The 25,731-nt window shown below is 40.8% G+C and overlaps 1 protein-coding gene across 3 annotated transcripts in view; it reads left to right on the top strand.

Moving 5' to 3' along the window:
* CARMIL1 (capping protein regulator and myosin 1 linker 1) overlaps nt 1-25,731 on the top strand; it is a 247,884-nt gene that overhangs the window by 112,537 nt on the left and 109,616 nt on the right. For all 3 annotated transcript variants that reach the window (XM_075921131.1, XM_075921132.1, XM_075921130.1), the window contains exons 5-12: nt 579-700; nt 4,208-4,305; nt 4,644-4,714; nt 4,828-4,901; nt 14,893-14,968; nt 17,058-17,146; nt 20,169-20,263; nt 22,955-23,041. In XM_075921131.1, the coding sequence (XP_075777246.1) occupies nt 579-700; nt 4,208-4,305; nt 4,644-4,714; nt 4,828-4,901; nt 14,893-14,968; nt 17,058-17,146; nt 20,169-20,263; nt 22,955-23,041 (712 nt within the window). The remainder of the gene's footprint in view (nt 1-578; nt 701-4,207; nt 4,306-4,643; nt 4,715-4,827; nt 4,902-14,892; nt 14,969-17,057; nt 17,147-20,168; nt 20,264-22,954; nt 23,042-25,731) is intronic.

Below are 25,731 nucleotides of genomic sequence, written 5' to 3'. Positions count from 1 at the left end.
TCCACAACACCTCTTATGCAACAGTGCTGTTAGGTCAAACAAGTCACTACATCATTTACACCGACAATAATACAGATATTTTCTCCCTTTTAGGGTATTGTCTTAACATTAGATATAAATGACACAGATCAGAATCCTTGAGTGTCTCCAAAGGATCATAGTCATTGATTAATTAGCTATTGTTTATGCTCAAGAAGGCAAGCTCCATCTATTGCATATTTTTCTGCCTTACTATACTTTTCTTACACTCTGAAACTCATTTTAAAATTGGAGAGCGCTACTGCTCAGGCTTTCAGTTTTAGCTTGGAAGTCTCAGCTGAGATCAGTTCATTTTTAAATCTTTACACTGCGACAGAGGAAGACATTTGGCTTACAGAAAAAGAAAACAGACTTTGAGTCTACATTTCCTTTCTTTATTGGAGAGTTGTTCTTCCTTGGAACATTTGTCACCTCATAGTAATAATCAGTGGGTAAATTAGCATATATTTAACATCCAACTGTTATTATTCCAAAGGTTTCTTTACATGGAAATTAATTCTACAGTGCTTATATTTTTTTCTGACCTACATTTTATGCAGCTGCTTGTTGAAACAGAGAAATGCAGCATTTCCATGAAGATCGCTTCATCAGAAGATGTGAACGAAGTGATGGCACACATTGGAACGTGCCTCAGGAAAATATTCCCGGGTCTGTCTCCAGTGTAGGTACTCATTTTTTGGACATCTGTAGTGCATATAGCTCACCAGATTGTTCAGGTAGGCTGACTAGCCACTGTTCCCTGCCCTCTGGTCCTCACCTTTCATTAGGAACATACTTTAGATGTAAGAAACATTTTTGAGCCTGAGGCTGACTCTCATTTGAGCTTCTCTGTAGTAATATGGAAGAGTCCTTAATTAGTGTAAAGTCAGTATAGAAGCAGGCATGGCTGGCACATGCTGCATTTTAGAGACTCCCTCTGGTGTAACAGCTCTTTTGAGAAGCTAGGTGACATTCTGGTCTCTCTAGCTCCAGGGATTGGAAGAGGGTCTAACAGTATTACAAGGTCTCCTTTTTGCCTCCTCACTTCCCAGATCTTGGGCCCACCTGAGGGTCTGGCCCTTTGTTCTCAATAATTTCTTTTCTCTAGTGGTTGTTCCTAAACAACTGTGATGTTTGCTAGTTTTTTTCCAGGTAATTATCTGGAGCTAAAATCCAATCTGGGGCAGGGATTGGGATCAGGACTATGATATTCATAATTTTTCAGATGTCACAGTTGGGAACTAAGTTGTTAAAACTGAACCCTAGGCCTTTCATCACGTACCATCAGCAAAACAACTAGTCTGCTGCCTTTCTCACTTTACCTCAGAAATTTGCCTGTGTTTTATACTCTGCTTCTGTATTTCATCTTTCCTAATTATTCCTACCTTATTTGTTTCCTTTCTCCTATTTCTGCCATCTTCCTTTTCTGTATTCTTTCATCCTACAGCAAAGTTGAATAGCTTTTCTTTTGTTTTCTTCACTTTGTTCTCACTTGGTTCCTTGATCTTTCTCCCTGCCCTAGTTGAACTGATACTTCCCACTCTGCTAGTCTCCATTCTACTCTCATTTTTCTAGGGGTTAAAAAACAAACATGCATATGTTCCATGTAAAATATAGCTTTCCTTTTGACAAGCACTTTCATAAACAATTGTTTTAAAATTGACACTCCAGAAAAATGTAAGTGACACAGGAGAGGTAAATTACAGTTTTCTCACCGGCTGTGCATCCTGTGTTACTTAACTTTCCTGCAGGTTGAGTGGGAAATAGTCTACATGCCTGGGAAGTTGACACTTGTAGGTCTGTAAAGGAAAGCAATTGATGTATCAGTCTTTTAGCATGTATTGCTAACTTACTCTAGAGTTTTGCAGAACAGAGAAGGCATGCATGTCTGTCCTTTGTTCAGACAACCTCATATTACTTCTTAAGAATAAAGCAAAGAGACTCTTTATTTGGTGTGGAGATAAAGGAAACTGTCTGAATTTAGAGGTTAGAACAAGGCAGCCAATGTGTGTCCACAGAGTACATGAAGCCCTTGAGAAATCTTCATGCTCTTGGCACAGTTTTTAATACTTTAGCTGCACTTTCATATGTGGCTCTATATAAACAGCAACACTTGAAGTAGAGATATGAATGACTAGTCGACTAATCACTCCCTCCTACCCCTCCGGGCTGCCTCTATCACAAAGAGGCAGCAAGGGATGGGGAAGAGGATGGGATGCTTCAAAGTGGCAGTGCCGCATGGAGCACAGGGCCAGATCCAGGGCTCCATTGGCACTGCTGCTTTGAAATGCCACATGCAGCCCGGGGCCAACTGGGGGCTGCATGTAGCATTTTAAAGTGGCAGCGCCATGGGGAGTCTGGGGTCTGCTGGGGACTCCCCCCGCTGACCCCGGGCTCCATGCAGCAATGCCGCTTTGAAACGCTGTGGGGAGCACAGGGCCAGCAAGGGACTGCTTGAGTCTCCCTCTGGCCCTATGCTCCCAGCAGTGTTCTTGCCTTTGAAATCTAGCAACAACCCCAAGGCTATTGCTACACGTAAAAGTCAGAGGCATCCTTATCGACTAATCAAATAGTTGATGCAAATTGCATCAACTATTCCATTACCAATTAATCTAAATTAACTTGAAGTGAGGCCGTTGTGCTCATTGTTGGTGTGAAATAATGAGAGCAAGAGATGATCCTGGTACAGAACAGGAATAATTGAGTCATTCATGTTAGAACAGCTATGTAACATAAGAATTGCAGTTAAAGACTGTATTAAAAGAGAGTACAAACACCCTAGCAAAGCTGCAGCATGGACTCAGACTGTAATAATGGTGTAGTTCAACAGTATATATGTGAGATTTTTGGGACCCTTCAGTGGACAGATTGTGAGGGGTTATATTTGTCATGTGGTTCGATTTATTTTACATCCAGGGGGAACCAGTACACTTTGGGGCTAATTAACCACTTTCTTATTTATTGCAAGCTTTAAGCAGTTTATACAGTTGTTTACATTTTACAAACCTTAAAAAAAAAATTACTATACAACTTAAACCTTAAATATTATAAATTCTAAAGTAATGAATACAGTGCAAAGCAATGCAAAAGTAATTACTAATAGATACATTATATACAATAATAAAACCTAATTCACTTACACGTCACCCGTATGCTACCCACAGTGCCAGGCAGGAGTCGTGGTTCTGTTTCTTCCCACACATTGGAACTCCACGCACGTGGGTGTGAAGGGCCTAATTACTTCTAGTTATATCAAGCAGGACGTGTGGGTCAGTCCTGCTCATTCGCTCCCATCGATTGTTCTCACTAAGCCCAGTTTATAGCAGAGAGACTTGGTCGTTCTAATAATATCTACCAATTGATTAAGTATTGTGTAGGATCTGTAAAATGCCCAGTGCCCCTATTTGGGGTACATCCTGCTATCCAGGATGTTATTGCTATGTGCACAGTTGATAGTTTCATGGCTGCATCTGTACTTTTTGCTTATCAAAAACAAGTACCAATACAAGGCTGCTTGCCCTGTGTTCTTGAATGAAGTTAATGGGTAGCAGGTTAAAAACTAATAAAAGAAAGTTCTTCTTCACACAGTGTGTAGTCAACCTGTGGAACTCCTTGCCAGAGGAGGCTGTGAAGGCTAGGACTGTAACAGAGTTTAAAGAGAAGCTAGATAATTTCATGGAAGTTAGGTCCATAAAAGACTATTAGCCAGGGGATAGAAATGGTGTCCCTAGCCTCTGTTTGTCAGAGGCTGGAGAAGGATGGCAGGAGACAAATTGTTTGATCATTGTTTTCATTCCACCCTCTCTGGGGCACCTGGTGCTGGCCACTGTCAGCAGACAGGCTGCTGGGCTTGATGGACCTTTGGTCTGACCCAATACGGCCGTTCTTAAGTTCTTGACATGGTCTCGCGTACCATTCATTGTTATTCAGAAGATGTTCCATGACAATGGGTGGGCATCTCCTTTGGGTTAAGTACAAGAGGCAGCAGCTGTGTCGATGAGAGAAGCTCTCTCTCCAACATAGCATCCGCACCAGCTGTTAGGTTTGTATAACTATGTTGCTTAGGGGTGCGGATTTTCCCACTCGTATATGAGTGTCTTTAAAACGCACATAAGATTTGTGTGTGTGTGATAAATGTGCGCACATATTTACAAACTTATATTACCTATGTATTCCCCCTTGCATGTAGGAGAATCATGAAAAAAGTAACTATGGAGCCCCCAGAAAGACTGACTAATCTTCAGGCACTATGGGACAGCCAGACTGTGACAGAACTGGGACCTTGTGGTGAGAATGAACTTTTAAAGCTGAGCTACATAGTAGTCGGAAATTTCAATGTCAGGGAAGTTTAATTCTATTCCTGGCAGAACCCAGTCAAGGTGTAATTTAGTTTTGAGGTGTAATTAGCAGAGTGGACTCATGATTGGTGGATGAAGATACTATTTTTAAGCTTTGTTGCAACCTGCCATATATTATAGACAACATGCTATAGTTTTGTCTTTCTGCATCTGCCTGCAGTATAATGGATAGGTTTCAGAGAGGGAATGAGAGTGAGTTTTGAACCATTGTACGTACTGGTTTGTGTATTTGCCATGGTGAAAATTATTCTTCTTTTTTGTTTCTAGGGGGATTTTCACAAATGTATGCATGTGTTTGTGACTGGCTTGGATTTCCCTATAGGGACGAGGTACAGTGGGTAAGTAAATATCTCACACTGAGATTTATTTCAGCTAAACATGCAAAAAATGAGAGACTGTGAAACCAAGAAAACCAGTTTTCCTGAGATGTGTTTTTGTGAATTTATAATAGGATGTGGATACAATCTATCTGACCCAAGATACCAGGGAGTTGAATTTGCAAGACTTCAGCCATCTTGACCACAGGTGAACAATGTCCTTTATGTATAATATACTCCTGGTGTAATTCTGTGACATAAAACCACAATCTTTTTAAATTCTGCATATGTTATTTGCCAAGCCAATATAATCCTGCCAGTTTAAATTATTTTGATAATTTTAAAATGCCTATCAGCAAGCGTGTCTGTAATAATACAGACAGCAAAAATTATTCAGGGAATGTTTTTTTTTTTGACAAAGAGATTCCTTACTAGCATATTAATACAGTGCTTTGAGTAATAATTAATTTAAAAGTACAATGCAGAAGGTTATTTTCCATGCCTTTCTGAAGCATTGGAAGGCTGTGGGAAATCAGGGGTAATGGAGGAACTGAGGGAGAGGGAAGTAATTGCTGGGCAGAAATCTGGGAGTGAAACTGGAGGGTGGCTGTGTGTGGGTGGGAGAAATATGCAATAGGTTTTTTGGGGGAAGAAGGGGCTGGAATTGTTAGGGAGCCTTCTCTGTGCAAATTCTGAAGGACTCTTAGCCTCTCCGATTCAGTCAGGCATATTTGTCCCTGCACACCCACTTAGCCACCACCACATCCCCATGTGTCACCCTTATGTATCCTCCTCTGTCTCCCCATATCCCATGCTTCCTTACCTGGGCCTGTGAGCAAGGTGCGGGGAGGAACCTTCCTGCTCCCTAACAACTGTTGACTGCTAGAGCCAACGTACTGACTGCCCTCTGTTCTGACACCACACCAGCCTGGGAGGGGAGGGAGGAAGGCGTAACTGCAGCGCCTTGCCAGCAGAATCAGTTTTCTGCAGAGAAATAAAAATCTGCAAGGGATATGAATTCTGCACATATACAGTGGTGTAGAATTTCCCCGTTAGTAACAATAGTACCCTGAAAGTCATAATTTTCTCATCTTAACTAGCCCTTCCAAAAGGGTTGATGCTTCCCTTCATGAAATGGAGATAGTGGGAGAGCTGTGAATTGGGGATTGCCTGCTGAAGTGGTCTTATTCCTAAGCATAGCTTCCACAAAGCTGTTCTTCCCCATCAGCACAAAAGCCATGCAGAGCACACTTCATTTGGGAGCTTGCTTGCTTGCATTTTTTCCCCCACAAGTGTAGTGTAGCAAGCATGTCTATATGGGTTTTTTTTTAATTTGACTTACTCATGAAATTAGCCAACAGATACATTTGGTTTAGAGCATCACACTTTGAAGGCTCCTTTCTATTATTGGTCATAAAGTAAAGATGCAAACTGTGTTGCCTTTGCTCCTGAAGACCCTCTTTCTCCTTATGTATAGAGTAGGAGAAATGTTTTCTGCTGAAAATTTAGAAGTTACTGGTGGTTCAGTTACATTCCACAAAATAGTGACTCCAGAAAGAATGGAAGTCATCCTGGATATGCTCACTGGAGGAAAGGAACTAATTGAGAATAATTGGGGAGTTAGGACACTGACTATGAGCTGCTTGAATTCAGTGAAGTACAAAATTTAGTTAATCAAATGCAGCAGTATAAGGATCTTGGATTTCAGGAAAATAAATTTTGAATACAGTTAGTATGTGAAATGGAACAAATCTAACAACATAGAATAAAACTGAAAAACCTTGAGACAGTGTAAGTAAGGTGTGACAGAGTGCATTTTCACTGTAAGAAGAATGAAAGAAATAAGAATCTACCAGAGAGCTGAGGTTAAAAATCTTAGAATGGAGAGAGGTAAACAAGAATGTTCAGTTGGGGATTCCTGAGGCAAGATGAGGACAGCAAAAAAGCAGAATAAATACATACAAATTAAACAGCATAATAAGCAAAATAGCATAATAGTTTAAAATGTGTGGCAGCTGAGAGATAGCAGAAAGAATGTAGGAGTCCCTGAGTAAATGGGATGAGAGTATGAAAAAATGTTTAAAAATGGATGACTGCCTTTCTTATATAGGGAAAAAAAAAGTTTGAACCATTGGTAAGTAGGGAAGATCCTGTAAAAGTACCATCTAGATCAGGGGTCTCCAAAGTTTTTTAGCATGAGATCACTTTTTGAATTTAAATGCCGTCAAAGATCTACCTCACACCCAGATACTCTGGACCCGCCTCCTTTGTGCTCCTTCTCCAAGGCCCCACTCCTGCTCACTCCATCCTCCCTCCCTCTCCGACTTTCACCAGGCTGGGACTGTGGGTTGGGATGCAGACTGGTATTAGATTAAGGGATCTGGAGTGTGAGGGGCTCTGAACTGAGCTTGTGGCAGGAGAGATTCTAGGCGCAGGCTCTGGGAAGGTGTTGGGATGCAGGGGTGCTCAGAGCTAGGCCAGGGGCTTTGGGTGTTGGAGGAGGTTCATTACTGGGGTAGGGTTTCGGAATGTGGGCTCTGGCTGGGCCCTGCTGACCTCAGGTAGCTCCTAGGTGGTGGTGCAGTGGGGCTAAGGCAGGCTCATCCCTGCCCTGGCCCTGCACCACTCCCAAAAGCAGCCAGCAAACTCCCTCCATCCCAAGCTCTGTTGTCCTCTGTCTACTCTGTGGAGATGGGATACATAGTGGAAAGGGGGGCAATCTGACATCAGCACCTGCTTCTCCCTCCCTTGCCCAGCAAGCAGGAGACTCCTGAGGGGACAGCTGCAAGCAGAAGGCAGGAGCTGTGCAGCAGTGGGGGAGGGGCAGCTGAAGTGCTGGCACTAGATAGCCTGTTGGCCGAACCAATCAGGATCACCTCTCAGAGGCTCCAGGATCTGCCAGTAGATCCCCATCTATTGGTTGGTGACTACTGATCTAGATGAAGAACAGATAAAAGCAATATACTTGAAATGCATGTATGGTATAAATCAGCTGGTTAAGATGACAGGCATCCTAAGATCTGGGGGGCGGGGAGGAGACTAACAAACTTATAGGAGCACATGAAACTGTGTTGCAGAAAATGCATCCGGGAATGAAACATTGGATTTTCTGATCCAAAGAGTAATAGGGAATCAGAATACCTTTTAAAGAATATGATATCTTCCAGCAGATGGCTTAGAGCTCCAGTTCTAAGATCCAATAGTTATTAAGGGACATGTAAAAGTCACAAAGCCTTTTATTATGGCAGGACAAGACCACTGCACCATCCCAAAATTTGGAAATTAGCGGGGAGAGCATTTGTGGAAGGAAAGTTGCTAAAATGCTGGTATAATCTATTGCAGTGGTTCCCAACGCGGTGCCCACGGGCGCCATAGCGCCCACCAGGACATTTATGTGCACCCACCTAGTGACCAGGGGTGGCTCAAGCCATTCTTGTGCCTCGGGCCCCGGGCGCCCAGTGCATGCACGGCCCCTGCCCCAGGCACCTGGTGCATGCTTGGCCTCTGCCCCTGGTGCACGGCACGTGCGCGCTGCCACCCCTGAGCACGCGGCGCATGCGCAGCCCTGTGCCCGGCAGCCCCAAAAGGTTGCAGACCACTGATCTATTGGGTAGCCAAGATCTTACAGAATCTATTAAAGATGCTAGTTACGAGGTCTGAGATCATAGTCTTCACCTATAACATTTTGAGGGTAAAGAGTGTATTTTATATGCGTTCTGTAAAGTGTCTAAACACGGACGATGCTACGAAGCAGCAGTAATAATAATTTACCGACTTCAGCAAGAGTCTTGATTTTTTTACAGTGCTGCTGCATATCCCTCAGACTAGACTTTCAGGATCACTAAATTGCCATGAAAGCTGTTACTGCTTGGCACCCTCTCGTGTGAGGTAACAGTACAGTGATATGGTATGGTGATATGAAATACAATGGTGACCCTACCTTAATGTTATTACTATGCATTCCATGCACTGCAACAAACACTTTTTATATTTTTCTTGCACGGTAAAATATTTCTGTTAATCCTATTTTGCGGGTACACATTTCTGCTAGAGGTCAGCATAAAATTTCATGAATTACAGATAAGAGTTTGGGAGTCAAGGCTGTCTAACATAGTAGCAGCATATAACAGAGTTTGCCACTTGGGAATGCCCCTTCTTACATTTTATTAAAAGATGTATTGTGCTGTGAACCAGAAAATTGTTTAACTTAAAAAAAAAATATGACCAAAAGAGAAAAGACCTCGCTTAGTTTAATAGTAGAGTAGTCTTCTGGGAAGCATATATTTTAGTATGCTTGAACATCCCATAAATTTATGAATTGTTTGGGGAAAGTGTAAGCAACCTTCAATTGGAAACTTGTGTTCTTTGTTTTTAAAATATTTCATTATTTAGATTTTGTATAACTTTTAAGACAGGCTTGGGGGGCATAAAGGTGTTGAAAAATACAAATATCATGGCAAAACCTGGCATTGTTGAGCCTTGCTGAGATTTTTCTGCATTGTCTTCAATGCTTTTGTGTTGTGTGCCGTTTTCTTTTTGTAAACAATCCTTTATTTTTTAATAGCGAAGTAACACACTAACTCATAAACACAAGCCGCTAATTATAAATTAGTGAAGAAACGTTGTGGGAAATCTCCATTTTTTTGGAAATGGTCAATAATTAATTTTATTTAACATTCATTTTCATTTCCCAGAAAAAAGCACTGATGTCATACAATGTGATCAAAACAAAATCTAATAAAATACCATTTTAAACATAAATTCAAGAGTGAGTAGAGAGAGAAGAGAATTAAGGATGGGGTGGGGGGAAGGATTGGAAATGAGGGAAAGTAATAGTCATAGGACTGACAGCATTCAGAAGCACCTTTTCAAATTAAGTTCAACCAAAATACACTAAGGTCCTTCTGAAAAGTGAAGGATGAAATTGGGTAGATTTCCATTGGCAGCACATTCTACACCAGCATTTCTTAAAGTATGTTCTGTGGCACACCAGTGTGCCGTGAGGCAGTCGGAGATGTGCCGCAAAGATATGGTGACCATATATTCCTTTTTTTTCCGGGACAGTGGCGGATTTAAAGACTCCCAGTGCTAGCGTGGCACAGCAGCAACTCCCCGCCTCCACCCAGCACCTAAGTGGCTCCCTTGGTGCTTTGCATGGGCAGCCAGGGCTGCTGCTGGTGGCGTGCAGTTTCCAGTGCTCCAAGCTCCTGTGCAGCGCCCGCTGCCGTCCAGCAAACCCCTCTCCCCTATGGCCCTTACCTCCCGTTGTGGGACTGCCTCCGCCATGCGTGGTCGCCAGCCTGGCCGCCTCCATCCACAGGTGGTCTCCACCACTGCTGGAGGGGGAGGGTCACTGATTGGAGCCGGTGAGCCGCTCCTGGGAGCTGCCGCTGAGTCCCGGCAGAGACTGCGCAGAGCCCAGCTGGAGTGCTGCAGAGCGGGGTACATTCAGACTCTGCTGGTGTGCACTGTGCACAGCCCTTCCTCCCCCTGCCCCTTCCCACCCTGCTGGTGGAGCAGCAGTGCACGGACCTGCTCACTCTGCCACACTCAGCAAGCTGTGTCTGGTGAGGTGGGGGGTTTCTCCCCTCCCCCCTGCACTCCTCCTAATAGGAGCCAAAGGTGGTGTAGGGACTGGACTGCACTAAAATTAGCACTGTGGGTGGCCCAGCTCCAGGCCTGGCAAGCGGTCCTTCCCTGGAAGCAGCTGAGCCCAGGGCTGCGGGGACTTCTGGGGTCCGACCACAGACTCCAGCCCCACAAACTGGAAGGCAAAAGGTGTGGGAGGCATAGGGGAAAAACTAGGGGGAAAGAGGGTGGGAGAGGAAGGGGCTTGGGCTGAGGGGACGGGGACAAGGCAGGAGAAGAAAGGGAAAGGCACCAAGGGACAGGATGGAGGAGAAACAAATGCCAGGGGGCCAAGTGGAGACAATGAGGAAAAGGGCAAGAGAACGGAGGGGAGCTGTCAGTAGGGGTGGGAGGATGGAAGGGACAGGGTGATGCTGGGAGAGGAGAGGGGAAAGGCATTGGGGGCAAGAGAGAGGAAGGGGAGGGGGAGGTGCTGGAAGAAGGGTTGAAAGGAGGGGTGGGCATGAGGAAGGAGGGAATGGAGCAAATCATGTGGGAGGGCACAGAAGGGCATGAGAGGAAGTGGGGCAAAGCATGATGAGGGAATGGGCATCAGGGAGAAAGAGGGCAAGGGGGCCAGGGGGCAGTGAGGGAAGGGGGAGGCACCAGGAGGATGCAGGGGTAAGAGAAGGTGCAGGTGCCGGGGGATTCTGGGGGTGAAGCAGAAGGGCAGACACCTGCAGGGGAGGGACCAGAACTAGAGGAGAGAGGCAGGGCAGATGTGTAGAGGGAGGTGTTAGGAGAGGGGATGAGGAGGGGTAGCTCACATGATCAGAGTGGGGCTACTGGAGGAGTGGGCACAGAGGCGAGTGAAGGGCTGGTGCAGGTGGGCAAGTCCCAGAAGGGTTGAGGGCAGTGAGAAGGGCAGGAGTCAGGACAGCAGAGGAGGGTGAGGGGTGGGGGGAAGCAGGCACCAGGGGAGGCGACAGGGCAGCAGAGGAAAAAGGTAGCGGTTTATAAGATATTTATTAATAATAACTTGGGTGCCATAGTAGCGAATCCAAACAAGCCACATGATCTCAGTACTGGTGCACAACATAAAATTCATTCAGCTTATGGGAGGAAACTCTCTTAGAGGGAACACTTCCCCCAGCCTCTCCCTGCCCTCCCCCCCCGAGTTAATGTGATACAAATTGGGTTAATGCAATGGCAGGATTTGGTGGGGGCCATACTCATCTCTATTGGTAGGAGGATGGTGGGAAAAGTTCTTGTAAAAGATGTCGTGTGACCCCCCCCCCCCCTTTCTGGTCATGTGTCCATCTTGATCCCAAGAGTCAGGGGCATGATTAACAGAGATCAGGGCATATGGCTAATGTGTCCATAATTTTGGTTCAGAAAATATGGTCACCATACGCGGCGAGAACAGAGTTCAAATGGCTGCCCTTAAAGTGGCAAGCTTTTTTTTTTTTTTTTTTTTTTTTTGGTCTCAACAACATCCTTGGTGTTCCCCATTTAAAAAAAAAATATTGTTTGGTGTTCCTTGGTCTTAAAAAGTTTAAGAAACACTGTTTGACAATGTATGGTCTACTGCTGTAAGTGTAACTATCTTGCCATCTAAACAACAGCGTTGAGTGAGCATAGGTACTGATACCAGTCATACAAGTCTTTAGGAGTAGATTTTGACTATAAATAGTGGAAAGGATTAAGGATAAGGATTTATAAATCAGCAGCATCATCCTATCACTTTATAGGCAGACAACCTTTTTAAAACAGGGATTTGTTTAGGATCATGATAGCTCATGTTGAATAAGCTGTAGCTGGTTGATGGAGCAGCAATACTGAAAGCCTTGCAAAGAAGGAATTGCAACAGTTGTTCTTCTGGCCATGAAGTTTGTATATTACTGTTGCAAGGTCATTATGGTATAAACATGTGTACCTGACACAAATTGCACAACTGAAAAATAAGCCTACTTTTGTACCATGCCCCATGCATAGCTTTCCAAGGCAAAGATAATGACAAAAGAGACACCAAGTTTCTTAATCTGATTCATTACCTTCATACTAATCCCATCAGATGGCGCTACAAAGGAGAAACTATCTTTTGTATAGATGATCTCTACTCAACAGCAAGACTTCATTTTTTCAAGCTTGAGGATGTAATAGTCCTGATTTAAATATGACAATATTCAAATATCATGCCACAGCTGAGCAGAGTCGGTTTGACAAGTTTTTGTGTATCCTCATCATCATCATGCTGATGATAATGTACTGTACTATACGTTTGAAAATGAATTCACAAGGATGATTTGAACAACATGGGCAACAGGCCCATGCCTTGTGGAGTCCTACATTTGTATATCTGAACTAAAGTCTAAAAAGAACCTTCTTGTGTAGTAACTTTTGGTGCAAGACACTGTTCTTCCTTTGCTTTAAAGATGGCCTTATTTCAGAATATAGAAAACTACAGTTTCCAGTAGAACCTTATAGTTCCGAACGCCAGAATTACAAACCAAGCAGTAAACCATACACCTCATTTGCAACCGGAAGCGTATTCAGGCAGCAGCAGACACACATCAGAGCCAAAAAATCAAAACCCTCAAATACAGTACAGTGCTGAGTTTAAACATAAGCTCTAAAAAAAGGGGGCTGGGAGAAGCAGCATTTTTCTTCTGCGCGTAAAGTTTCAAAGTTGTGTTAATTAAATGTTCAGTTGTAAACTTTTGAAAGAACCACCCTAACATCGTGTTCAGTTATGAACGTTTCAGAGTTATGACTAACCTCAATTCCCAAGGTGTTCATAACTCTGAGGTTCTACTGTAAAGTCTCGTTAATGTTTGTCTGGAAATTCGTTAGAATCATATATACATCTGAGTGTCCAGTTGTTTGATACCACCACCAAACTGATATTGAAATAAAATAGGTAAATGAGGGGTGGGTGGGGAATAAAGGAAAGAGGAGCTGTGGGTGCTATTAAAATATATTGGGAAGAATGTTCACTGCAGCAAAGATGCCTGCCAGTACAAACTCCTGGATGGAAAGCTAGGGAAAGAACAGTTTAAAAGGCTAACATTTACAAATTATGTTCCACGAGGAATGAGGTTCAGTTTACACTAGCAATAGATAGATTTAGAATTATTACATATATAGTAGCTACAATAGAACACCAGTGTTACAAACGACAGGTCAACCATGCAACTCATTTGGTACTGGAAGTGCATAATCAGGCAGCAGTAGAGATACACCCACACACAAAGCAAATACAATACTATGTTGAATGTAAACTGCTTTAACAAAATAAAGGAAAACTTAAAAAAAAAATTTAACAAGGTAAGGAAACAGCTTGTTTTATTTAAATTAAGATGATTAAAAACATTTTGCTTTTGCATAGTAAAATTTCAAAGCTGTGTTAAGTCAGTGTTCAGTTGTAAACTTTCGCTAGAGCAACCATAATATTTTGTGCAGAGTTACGAACATTTCATAGTTATGAACAATGTCTATTCCTGAAGTGTTCATAACTCTCAGGTTCTCTTGTATGTTCTAGTGTCTGCTTTGCAAGGCAAGGGTTTATAGTTTTTTTTTGTTTGTTTTTTTTTTGTTTTTTTTTTTGTGGGCAAATATCTCCATGGGCATGTCTACACGAAAGGGGAAGGTCGACTTAAGATATGCAGTTCCATCTATGTTAATTATGTAGCTGGAGTTGACATGTCTTAAATCACTACCCACACAGTGGGAAGTAGACAGGAACAAACACTCCTGTTGGCTTCCTTTATTCCTCATGAGGAGTAGGAGTACTGGAACAGAAAAGGACGTCCTGTGCTTGAATTAGCAGGTCTTCACTAGACCTGCTAAATCGAACCCTGGACGATCGACTGTGACAGTTTCTAGACATGGCTTGTGTGTATTAATGTGGAAGAGGGGAGATTATCTGACTGCTGTGTTGTACTACTTAGCGCGCTAACTGCTTTGATAATACTTGATGTGGTGCTCTGCTTTGGTGTTGCATGCAAAGATTTTGCAGCATGACTTTATCAGTGTGTATTTGTGGAAAAACTAATAGAAGAAGAGCAGATCAAAGTAAGAAGCTTGGAATAAGGGAACTGGACTCATTTAGAATTTCATTTGTAAAATCCCTTTTACAGTCAGGAAAGGGTTTTTGTTGAAAGTCACATTATCCTTTTGCGTGGCCTTTGTTTCCTTTGAGGTTATGACTTGAGATAAGGAGATGTTGACTGGAATCAGTCACAGAATTATATTAAAACATCAGGCTGCCAAAAAGCGCTTAGTACCATGCTCAACTATAATTAATGATTATTAATAAGCTTAAATATGTCACAGGCTGACGAAAAAGCAATGGTCAGACTTGGGATGGCAGCTCAGATGGTTTCCTGGTTTAAATATCCATATGGATATTATTTGACCAGTCAAAAGGTTCACGTTAAAATTAAGTCAAGTCATAGAATATCCATTTGATTTTCCCACCAGCATTATTTGTAAATTTGGAGCTTTCTAAAACCCTGATAATTAACTATTAAGAGAGAATCAAAGTAAACTAAATATATAAGAATAAATGTTTAGCTGAACAACCTGACAGTAGGTGTGAACAATGTGTAAACATGTTTTTCTTTTTCTAGAGACTTAATACCTATCGTTGCTGCCCTGGAATACAATCAGTGGTTTACAAAGCTGTCCTCTAAGGATCTGAAATTAGTAAGTAATAAAAAACAGGTTCACCCACTCTTATCTGGCTTTACTGTATTTTATAGCACGGTAAAATAGCTGTATTTTATAGCATGGTAATCATTCCCAGAAAGAGGCATTTATTCATCAGTGGAAAGCAGAGTAGAATCAGTCTGCTGGGAAATAATTTTCTAAAAATGAACTTGCAATAACAGTTGTTATTTTCAGGAAAATTATTCATTTGAGTACAGTGATACCAAAATATTTCATTGTTTTCAGCAGAATTGTATGACTAAATAAGAAACCATTTTCAAAGCAACCTGGTACCCACTCGAGGAACAGGGCATATTTGGATTGTGTTTGCATTGCTCCTGCACTATGAAAATAGGCTTTCCTCTCACTCTGTATTACATCCTAATAAAAAGAAGCATCCACTTTTTTCAGAGTGAAGACAGTCAGATATATTAATAAATATGTAATCATGTAAGATAATTGCATTGTTCCACCAATCCAACATGGTGGAGTGGAAGATGTTAAAAATATTAGATAACTTATTTATATAAATAAAACTTTTAAAATTTAATTTGAAGTATAAAGTTCATTCTCTAAGATGCGATTTTTTTCAAGCTAGCCCCAAAAATGTGGACAAAACTGAGGGTCCCACATTCAGCAGCTACCCCTCCCCCATCCTTCCAGAGCTTCTGGAGTGCTGCAAATAGCTGATTTGTGGCCGTCAAGCACAGGAGGGGGAAAGTAGCGAAGAGAGGGGAGGTAGTGACTTGGAGCTGCAGAGCCCTGTGGCTGGAGCTCCAGGAGTGCAGCCAGATGGCGATAGGTCCCCACCACTAGCCACGATGCTTTGCTCCTGATCCCTGGCTGTAAGGCTCTGCAGCTGCCCCATTTCTTTCTTCAATCACTCTGTTAATGCCAGCTCCTATCCTGCCACTGGAGTGGGACCCCACATCTGGCAGCAGCAGAAGGTCCAGCATTGGCTTCCCTGGTTCAGAACGAGTCAGGTCCCCAGGATGCTGGACCAGATTCAACCTGTGGAATTGCAACTCTGACGCATGCTGCTAAAGCTATTCAGAGAAGGTTTCTCAGTGTTAGGGCTCATCAAACATTTTCCATCAAAATTGCTTCTTATGGAAAATTGTTTTTTTGTCAAAACAAAACTATTCATAACAATTTTTGCTTTTTTGAACCCCCCCTCCTCTCCCCGGTCAAAAATAAATAAATCCCCAAACAGGCACCCAAAGACTGCACTATTTCTACTGATGATCAAATAGTTTGATGTGGAAGTGCCATCACAGTATCAAGATTTGAATTTCTGGTGCTTTGTATCCCTATTCTCCTCTGTGGCCAGGCTTCCTAGCTGGACTATATCTCTAATCATGCACCTTCCCTTACCAAGAGGAAAAAATTCTCTCTTCACTTTTACTCTCTCCAACATTAGCAAATTAATAGCATAAAAGCAGTAGCATTTTACTCTGTTTTGGCTTCTTGTGGGTGCCACAGTTGCCCATGCAAATTACTTATTGCAAAATATGAGTAATGTGAACATGGTGAGAGGTGTAATGGCTCTGTGTGGGTTAGCAGGATCCACAATAAAATACCCAAAGCACACTCCCCAACCACAAAACTCTTTCATGCAGTAATTGCAGCCACAATGTGTCCATTGTGGGTTTACATTGTGATATTTATGTTTCTGGTTTTGTGGTCTTTCTAGTTCAGGCTTATATTAATTATGCCTGGTCTAGAAAAGATTATCATGGACACAAGTAAAGTAATGCTTTTAAATAAATAATGCTATTAATCTCATAGTTTTTCTATTGGAAATAAGGGTTTGTCCTGGTTTATTAGTGTACCTGTGAATAGCTTGCCTCTTGCTTACCAATTTCCCAGATGGAATCTTTTGCAAATGAATGATTGCTATCTTATATCCTGTTGGGTTTTTTAGGCGTCTGTTACTATTTATTTGTTTTTTATATTGTGGTGACTCATAGGAGAGCCAGCTATAGCCAGTGCTGTTATGTTACTGTTCCCAGCTTAGAGCTGTGCATTTTCAGTGGTGTAAGAATGTTTTTGCTTTGGTAATATCATTATATTATTTTCATGGCAGTCCACTGATGTCTGTGAGCAGATCCTCAGAGTGGTGAGTAGATCCAATCGATTGGAAGAATTGGTATTAGAGAATGCCGGGCTTAGAACGTAAGTAATTTTTTAATTAGTTATGATTTATCCATAGGACTATAGAACATAGATTGTATGATAGAACTGGTAACATAGCTAATATAAAAATGACAAACCCATTATAAAGAGCTCATGGTCATTTTTTTCAGAGGTTGTAAGTGTTCAGACCCCAGTGAAGTCTCTGGGGGTTACTTGAGTTAACACCTGTGGAAACATTAAACCTGAGTTACATTGTCTACCTTATACTTATTTGTTCCTTTATGAACAAAGAAGCTGTCTTGAACACTGGCTGAGCAGCTGGTAGCTGTGCAGAACAGACACCATTTTAGAAGTGATTTGAATCTAAACTAACTCATGGTTTTCTCTCAAAACTTAGTTTCTGATGTTGATATGAAAAACTTGATCTTTTAGAAAACGCTATGTTTGGCTTCTTCATGGCAATAAGGAATACTATTGGGCAACAGATAGCAGTCATGGGTGTTTTTATGTTGGTGGGGGAGACAGCCTGTTAACACGAAATGAAAATACCTTAAATCAGAAAAAATGCAAAGGGACATTTTACTTTTACTTGTGTGACTTAAAAAGCAAAAAAAAACCCAACCAACCAACCAAACAAAAAACCCTCTTATACTAGCCCATAGAAAGTGATTACATTTAGGGCATGTCTACACTAGGGAATTATTTTGAAATAAATTATTTCAAAATAAGTCCCGAGATAACTATTTCAAAATAGCGTGTCCACACTACAGGAAGCCTCAAAATTAGTCCGAGGCAGGCTCCCTTAATGTGGACGCTCTACCTTGACTTAGTGCTCCAGGAAACGTGGGGGAGTAATTACTTTGAATGACTCCGGGGAGTAGTTACTTTGAAATAGCAGAAAAGGACTGTCAGCACTACCGCTATATTGAAATAACTATTTCAAAATAAGCGTTATTCCTTGTGGAAAGCAGGAGTTCTTATTTTAAAATAATCGGCTCGTTATTTCGAAATAATGTGCTTGGTAGTGTGGATGCTTCACTTTATTTCGAAATATGGGAAATTATTTTGAAATAACTCCCTTATATAGACCAGGGCTTAGAAATATCTAAAATACAACACTATTTCACTGCCTTAAATGCCTCCATTTCTTGTGAGAGAGACAGCAAATACGTAAAACCGCTAGGAGTTTGCCAAAAAGTTAAACTTGTAAACTAGGATTTTCTGTGTCCCTTTGGAAGTACATTGTATGCTAAGTATTTGTATTGCAGTAGTATATAGTTGTCCCAGCCATTGTACTAAGAGTTGCACTTTCAGACTGTAATATATAGCCTTTGCTCTGATGAATTATTAATTTAAATACACAAAGAAAGGGTGGAAAAATGGAAATACTATCCTCATTTTTACAAATGGGAAACTCAAGCACTGAGAAGCATGACTCTCCCAAGGTCATTCAGGGAAATCCATGGTAGAAGTCAGAATTAAACCCGTCTTCTGTCCCCCAGCCTGGTGCCTTAATGTTCATTATTCAGTGTAACAAATAACCGACTGTTTGTTTAATGTCATCTTCACATTTTGTGTCATTTTACATAGTAATAATATTTTGCTATATTATAAGATATATTAACTGCCACTGTACACCGCTTACAGTAACTTGTCATATCTGGGCTCTGGTTTTGACTTTAATAGAGCTTGACTGACAGTCATCACTGAGAATTCAGGTTTTGTGGCACCATATACTTTCAGAATACTTGGCATTTTGACCTTGTTTGTGTCTGCTGTGATTAGCATCAGCTGTTTGTCCCTACAAAGGTGTATTTGTCACTTCTACATGTTATAATTTTCTGTTTGCTGGGGGGCGGGGGGAAGGTATTTATCCCATTGGTACTGGCTGTCCTCACCTGGCATAAGCTACAGACAAAGCATTTTTAGTGAGTTATGACCACTTCCGAAGTCAGAGTTGAGAGATGCTACTGAGGGTGAATTTCAAAAGTGCCTAAGTCCTATTGGCTTTTAATGGGACACAAGTCACTCTGTATGCTTTTGAAACCTGTGCCTCAAATCTGTAGTATTCTGAGAAAAAAGAGGAGTGATCACTCTGTGTGCCTTGGAAAGTTTCACTATGTAAAGCAGAAAGGGCCATTTTTATAACTATTCAGTTGGGTAATTGGGGCAGAACTTATCCAGCAAGGATATAGGCTTTTAGTTGAAAAGGAAGAATGATAGTTCAGTAGAAGCTTAGTGAGTTGCCTTAAATAAGGTACACTCACTGTGTAGGTCACATTGGAAGAATGGGACACACATAATAAATAACTAAAGGACTGACTTCTCTGGTCTGCCAAAGCATGTTGCCTGAAAGTGGCAGAGGATGTCCAGGGGAGCATAACCCTTGTGTTTGTGACCTGTCTGCTGATAGTTCAGACAACTTGGACAGATTTCTGTTTCCTGGCCACCCCTCCATCCCTAAAGGAAAAGAGGGTTATGTTGGGAAATTTCTGTTTATGATATACAAATTCAGGTTGAACCTCTCTAGTCTGGCACCCTTGGTACCTGACTGGTTCCAAACCAGAGAATTGCCTTGCAGCATTACCAATACTTCAACTGCTTACTGGGCTCTAGACATGTAGGGGTAAATAACAGAACAGAACTCTGAGAGCCAGGACTGGTGGCCATGAACAAACATTGCCCGTATCTGCAAAAATGAGCCACAGATATCCACATTTACGGATATAAAGCAGCTATCCGTGAATTTGCAGGGCTCTAGAAATGGGGCTGCTTTGGACAGTTTGTTTTAAAACTCCTATTGTGCTGTGTTGTTGGTTTTTTTAATAAAATATTGGATGGGCCTCCTCTGGTGTGATATTACATAATGTGTACGTAAGAGTGCTCTTGAAAGATAGCAGATTGTGCAAATAGATGGACCAAAACTAAGGGAAATACTGTACATGTCTGCAACTGCCAAATTTGTCTATTTCCATTCTTTCTAGTAATTGGTTCATTTTAAGCCTCAGCATATGGTTTTAATGTAGTAAATAATATCTTCTTTTGTTTAATTTTTTTGCAGAGATTTTGCACAGAAACTGGCCAATGCCCTAGCCCATAATCCTAACTCAGGACTTCATACAATTAACCTTGCTAGCAACCCTCTTGAGGACAGAGGTACTATAACATTTACATTTTTCCTTTTATAGTCAGAATAAGAGGATTAGTGCTGCTTCATTCTGCTTCGCCTGAATAATAGAGCGTTCTGCTTGGTGTAATTGCATTGTAAATATCTGTTGTTCATAGGTCACTGAGAATGGCTTTTCTTGTATTCGTTTGCAAATGTCCATTTAGTTTGAGATTTGTCAATAGGTGTTGAATGGTTTTAAAGTAACCGTGAATTTAATTAAATTTGGGCCTGTTTGCCTTCATAGAGATCACTTTTGATCTCAGTGACAGTGGATGAAGCCCTATGCCTGGTGTGGAGAGAGAAGAAATGGTTTCAAATACTATATTTTAAAAAGTAATACAATTGGGGTGGGGAGAGAGAGAATTTTGTTCCTTCATTTACGTGTTCTAGACTTTTTCTAGCAAAGAGAACTATTTCCTTACCTTTTTAATTTATCGGGGCTCACATATAAATATTTCTAAGTTAACTGAAGTTGTCAATTTTTGAGTTCCTTCTAGAGGTCAATATTGTAAACACTTAGCCCCCATCTGTGCAGTCCTTTCATTGAGCTGTCTACACAAGGCTGCTCTCTTCTTTTAACAAAATGATCCCATTGACTTGAATGAAAGACAAGCGTATGCTTAAAGATTAAGGTTTGCTGACTCTTAATACTTAATTTCTGAGGGCTTTCAGTTAGATTCAAGTCTCTAAAAAAACCTGAACATTGTATTTTTTAATTAAAATAAAATTTTCAGTCTACGCTTAATCCTCGAAGCATTGTGTTTATGGAATCCCTGTTAACTTCATTTGGACAAACCATGCACAGGACAGTTTTGTGATTACACCTTTAATGTATCATTTGTAATGCTGCTTGAAAAATAGGAATTCTGTTTTGTGAAACCCATTAGTTTCATTTGAAAAATTTTTAAAGAAATAATTTGAAATAAAAATGTTTACTTGTAACTGGAAGATGAGGGAGATTTTTAGTCTTCCTGTCTCTCTCTCTCTGTTGTGGTCAAAAGGGCCTCCTCCGTGGGCTGGATCCGGCCCACCAAGCAAGTTGATCCGGCCCACGGAGGCCCTGCCGCTCTCTTGGCCCCCAGGTCAATCAGGGCCTTGGGGTAGAGAAGCATGCAAACTCTCCTCCTGCCCCGCCCCTGTCTTGCAAGGAGTGTGCAGCACTTCTAAGCAAAACTTTTCAAACAAAAACCGAAAGAAAGGTAAAATAAATTCAACTAGCTAATAAAATGTTTGAAACATTGTCAGTTCTTATTTCCTTGAAATTTCTCCGGAAACAAATGTATTTTTCACCTTGTTTTCTCTAATGATAATTTTCTACAAAATGGAAGGGTGGTTACTTCCATATTCTCATAAAATAACTGGAATACGTTCTTGTGCTAAGTTGGTAAATACAAGCAGTTACTATTGTTTTTACAGTAGTCTAAGTAAAGCATTATCATGGCAACAACATGACCCTACATGCAAAATATGATGTGAGGTTTTGGACAGTCTGTGAAAACTATATGTATTAGCAAAGTACGTGCCAGCCTCTCTTTTACAAATAACAAAAAGAAAAAACCTAACAAAAAACCTTGAAATTAAATTCCACAAATGTGTGACGTATAACCACACAAGTTTAGGATGGATGAATAAAACACATAAATATAGAAAAAACACTTCTCTGTCCATTGGGTAATCTTCAGTACTAGCATTTTATTTTCCATTTGGGGTTTTGGCACGAAAAGAAGTTTATTCTTTTTAAAGAGATATATGTTCCCCCATGGAAAGCTTATCTGGATTATAACCTACGATCTGGTACAGAGAAGTATATTTCACACCTCATTTCTCGGCTTCAGTCTACTTGTTGATAGATTTATTCTGGTAATGCATATTTTATCAATTGGTTCCATCATTTCTTAGCAGGTTTCTTCTGAAGCATCCCATTTTGAAGTGGGAAATAAATTTATGGAATGCAGAATCTCAGTGAGAAATGTTTGTGTTTGCTTTTCCTTTCAGTAAAACGGTGTTGAGGTAATAAAGTGGGTCCCAGCACCCTAATTCTTATTTTTAGTCAGAAAAACGGTCTATTAGGTGTTTGAGATTGCCTAAGGCCTGCATATATTTATCAGTCTAAAATAAGTGTTCATTATGACTAGAATGGAATCCAGACCTTTTTCAGCAATGCCTTTTCCTGTTTATCTAATGAAGAAAGGATTTTATTAGGTTAGGAAGAGAGGTCAGAGTTACCTAACCTGTATTAGCTAAACTCCATTGAACTGTGACCTCTTTTTCTATTAGACCCAAGGAGATCTCTATTACTTTGGAAGCTGCACATTCACTACTGTTGTTTTTTGGTTCATTATCATGTTCCTTTGGATGAACCACAAAGCTTTCAAACTAATCTCTGATCTTGGTACATGTTAGCTTCTCTTTGACCCTTGAGCCTCAAAAATTTAAGCCTGAATTGCATAGCTTTAAGCAGTTTGAAGTGAGAGAGAGAGAGTGTTTTGTTTGTTTAAGAATCTGAGTTGGTTGTCATATACATTTTTGGGCCAACCCTACAAGAAACTGAATTGTATTAGTGAAGTGTTGAACATCCTACACTCCTTTTACTTTTACTGTGTCACAGATTTTCATCAGTGGTTTAGAATACTGAAAATCTACAAACTTTTATGACCTGTTTTCTCCTCCTCAAACAGGTGTGTCCTCTCTAAGTGTCCAGTTTGCCAAACTCCCAAAGGGACTGAAACATTTAAATTTATCTAAAACCTCATTGTCACCTAAAGGTATGTTTTATACTTAATCCTACACTAGTTCTCTGTTTGGTGAATGAGAAAAACAAAACATTGTTGGTAATGATGGATTCTGGCATTATAATTTCTTGTGTACTTGATTATTTCTCTCTGTCTAACTTGCCTACTTATGTGACTGCCATTCCAAGAGTATCTAAACCTTATTTCTTAGCCATAGTAGACTCTTCAATTATGGGCCTGATCCAAATCCCACAGAAGTTATAGCTTATACTTTGTGTTTAACTTTTCAAAATTCTGTTTGTAAAGCTGTCAAAATATCCTTTGTGTAAATCATGTTTGTAAATAAAAAGGTTTGTGGGGGACTGTTTAAAGATGTGGTATATGTGGTCATGAGTCAGTCTTTTTGTTTCTTAATTCAAAATCTTCTCATTTAAAATAAGGAAAAGTGTATAATCATAACTTCATGAAATATTGTGTGTTCTTTTTTCATCTTGGATAGTGGGAAAAAAGGAGACTTGAAATTTTCCTTTTAACTCTGATTTCACTTAATCAAGGAACTGTTAAATATCTCAGACTTAAAAAAATAGAATAACGATTGTGATGTTGTTGCAGTGTTTTTCAAAGGTGTTGATGGTTACTTATGTAATCTGAATTGGAGGAGACCACTGAATTAACAACATGAGAGACACACTGGTTTATGATTGATGTAACCAAACTGAATTATTATGCTAGCCATTGCATTTTAATGTGGGAGCACCCAGTGTTTCTAACCATTAGAAGTGGATCTGTTTTTTAAGAAAAGCTCTATCCAACATATTTCTTCAACATCTCATTTTAGCAGGAGGCTCATGAAATTACTAGGGATGGGGCCAACTCTGTACCTTTGAAAATGGACCTGCTACTAGTGATTATCCTTTAAATCAGGGATGGGGAACCTTTTTGGGGTCGGGGCCACACATCCACTGAAAAATCAGTGGGGGGGAAGGGGGGCGCCACCGCATACAAGTGAGAAGCTAAAAAAATAAAAAAAAATCCTTATGATGTGGTCTCCAGCTGAGGCGCAGAAAGACACTCCCCACCTTTCACTTGCACATCAGAGCCTAGGGGGGCTCAGGCTAGTAGATTTGTGTTCTCCAGCCCCACAGCAGGGGAGGGGGGAAGAGGAGAGAGGCTGGAGCCCTAGTGTGAGCTCCCCAATGCTGGGGTCAACCCCTGGGGGCTGGATCCAGACAAGCTTGGGGCCACATCCGTCCCTTGGGCCTTCAGCTCCCCACCCCTGGTTTCAATCGATTTACTTTTTGTTGTGCAGTATGTTTTACATTATGATTCTTATTAGCCCAGTCATAGGGCACGGTTGCTAGATTTTTGGTTCTTTAAAACTTTATAAACCTTAAGCTCTGTTCATTATGTTAGTGCTCTGTTCTTGTTGATAACTATTCAGTTGAGAAATTTTGGATACCTGATATTTATTCCTGGGATATGAGAAAATATGGAATATCCCATTAACCTAAAACTCAAGAGTATTTACTGAAATCTTTAAACCAAATCTAGCCCTGGCAAAAGAGTATAGCTACCAGTATGTTCAGTCATCTCTTGGAGTCTTCCTCACTTGAAGCTCCATCAGTTGGCATCAATGGCATCTACAAATGCTTTGGATTTTTAGGTCAAAAGGATATTTTGTCTGTTTCCCTTATCTCAAGAATAGTTGTCAGATTAGTCAAGACTCCTCAACCAAATGCTAATCAGGAACGATCGTATTGAAGCAATGAACAAAATCCAAGGTACTTTTGTAGTTTGTTTTTAAAAAAAGGTCTTAAAACAAATGCAGTGTCCATCTAATGTGCCTAATGATAACCTAGTAAGAATCCTAAGATAGACTTGTACTGCAGTAATTCTCAAACTTAGAGAGACTGACCTGGATATTGTGCTAGGATACCCATTCAATATGCCTATTGAAAACATGCTATTCTGACTAAAAACTGTAGCCTCATTATATGACTTATTTTGCTTTTCGTGAGCTTGTCTAGATGTGCAGTCACCTCCAAACCAATGAAGGTTTTGCCTCTTTATACCGCCACGCGGTCTCCTCTTTACTACTTTTGTGGCTGTCTTCACCACTCCTTGTATTAGTTTGCCTTCCCTTGCTTAAATGGATAGCATTGCATTAATTTAACTTTGCATTTGAAGGTTGTCTTTGAAACCATAAAGGTTGGAAATATTTTTTTAATAAAAACCTAGATTCTCAAATGAGTAATGAGACTCACCTGGGAAAGTTTCCTATTCAGTTCCTGGGAAACTGGACAAGTAGGTTTTTCCGGTTATTTTCTATGAAGATAATAAGCAGCACTTAGTGCTTTTCATTTCTTCCCAAAGCTAAGTACAGCCATTTTTGTTTTACCTTACTACTTAACAATTATATCTGATTTGAGATTTCTTTGTGAGATTGACAAGTGAATTGCAAGTAGCAACTTCCCAGATGATCTTTCTTTATAAATGGTGTTTTATAGTTCCTAACAGTTCCGAGTGCCATGAAACATAAGTAAAGCCCTAAAATTTTGTATCCACAACTGTATCTGCATAAATGAGTTGCAGACATCTGCATCCACATCCACAGATGTGGATGCCCATGGGTATAAAGTGGTTATCCACAAATTTTCAGAGTTCTGGATACAAAATTTATATCCATATCTGCAATAATAAGCCACAGATACCTGCAGTTTTGC

This window comes from Pelodiscus sinensis, chromosome 2 (assembly GCF_049634645.1).
Source record: "Pelodiscus sinensis isolate JC-2024 chromosome 2, ASM4963464v1, whole genome shotgun sequence".
Lineage (NCBI taxonomy): Eukaryota > Metazoa > Chordata > Testudines > Trionychidae > Pelodiscus > Pelodiscus sinensis.
Note: the sequence above shows the minus strand (reverse complement) of the source record. Positions and strands in the feature narration are given on the sequence as shown.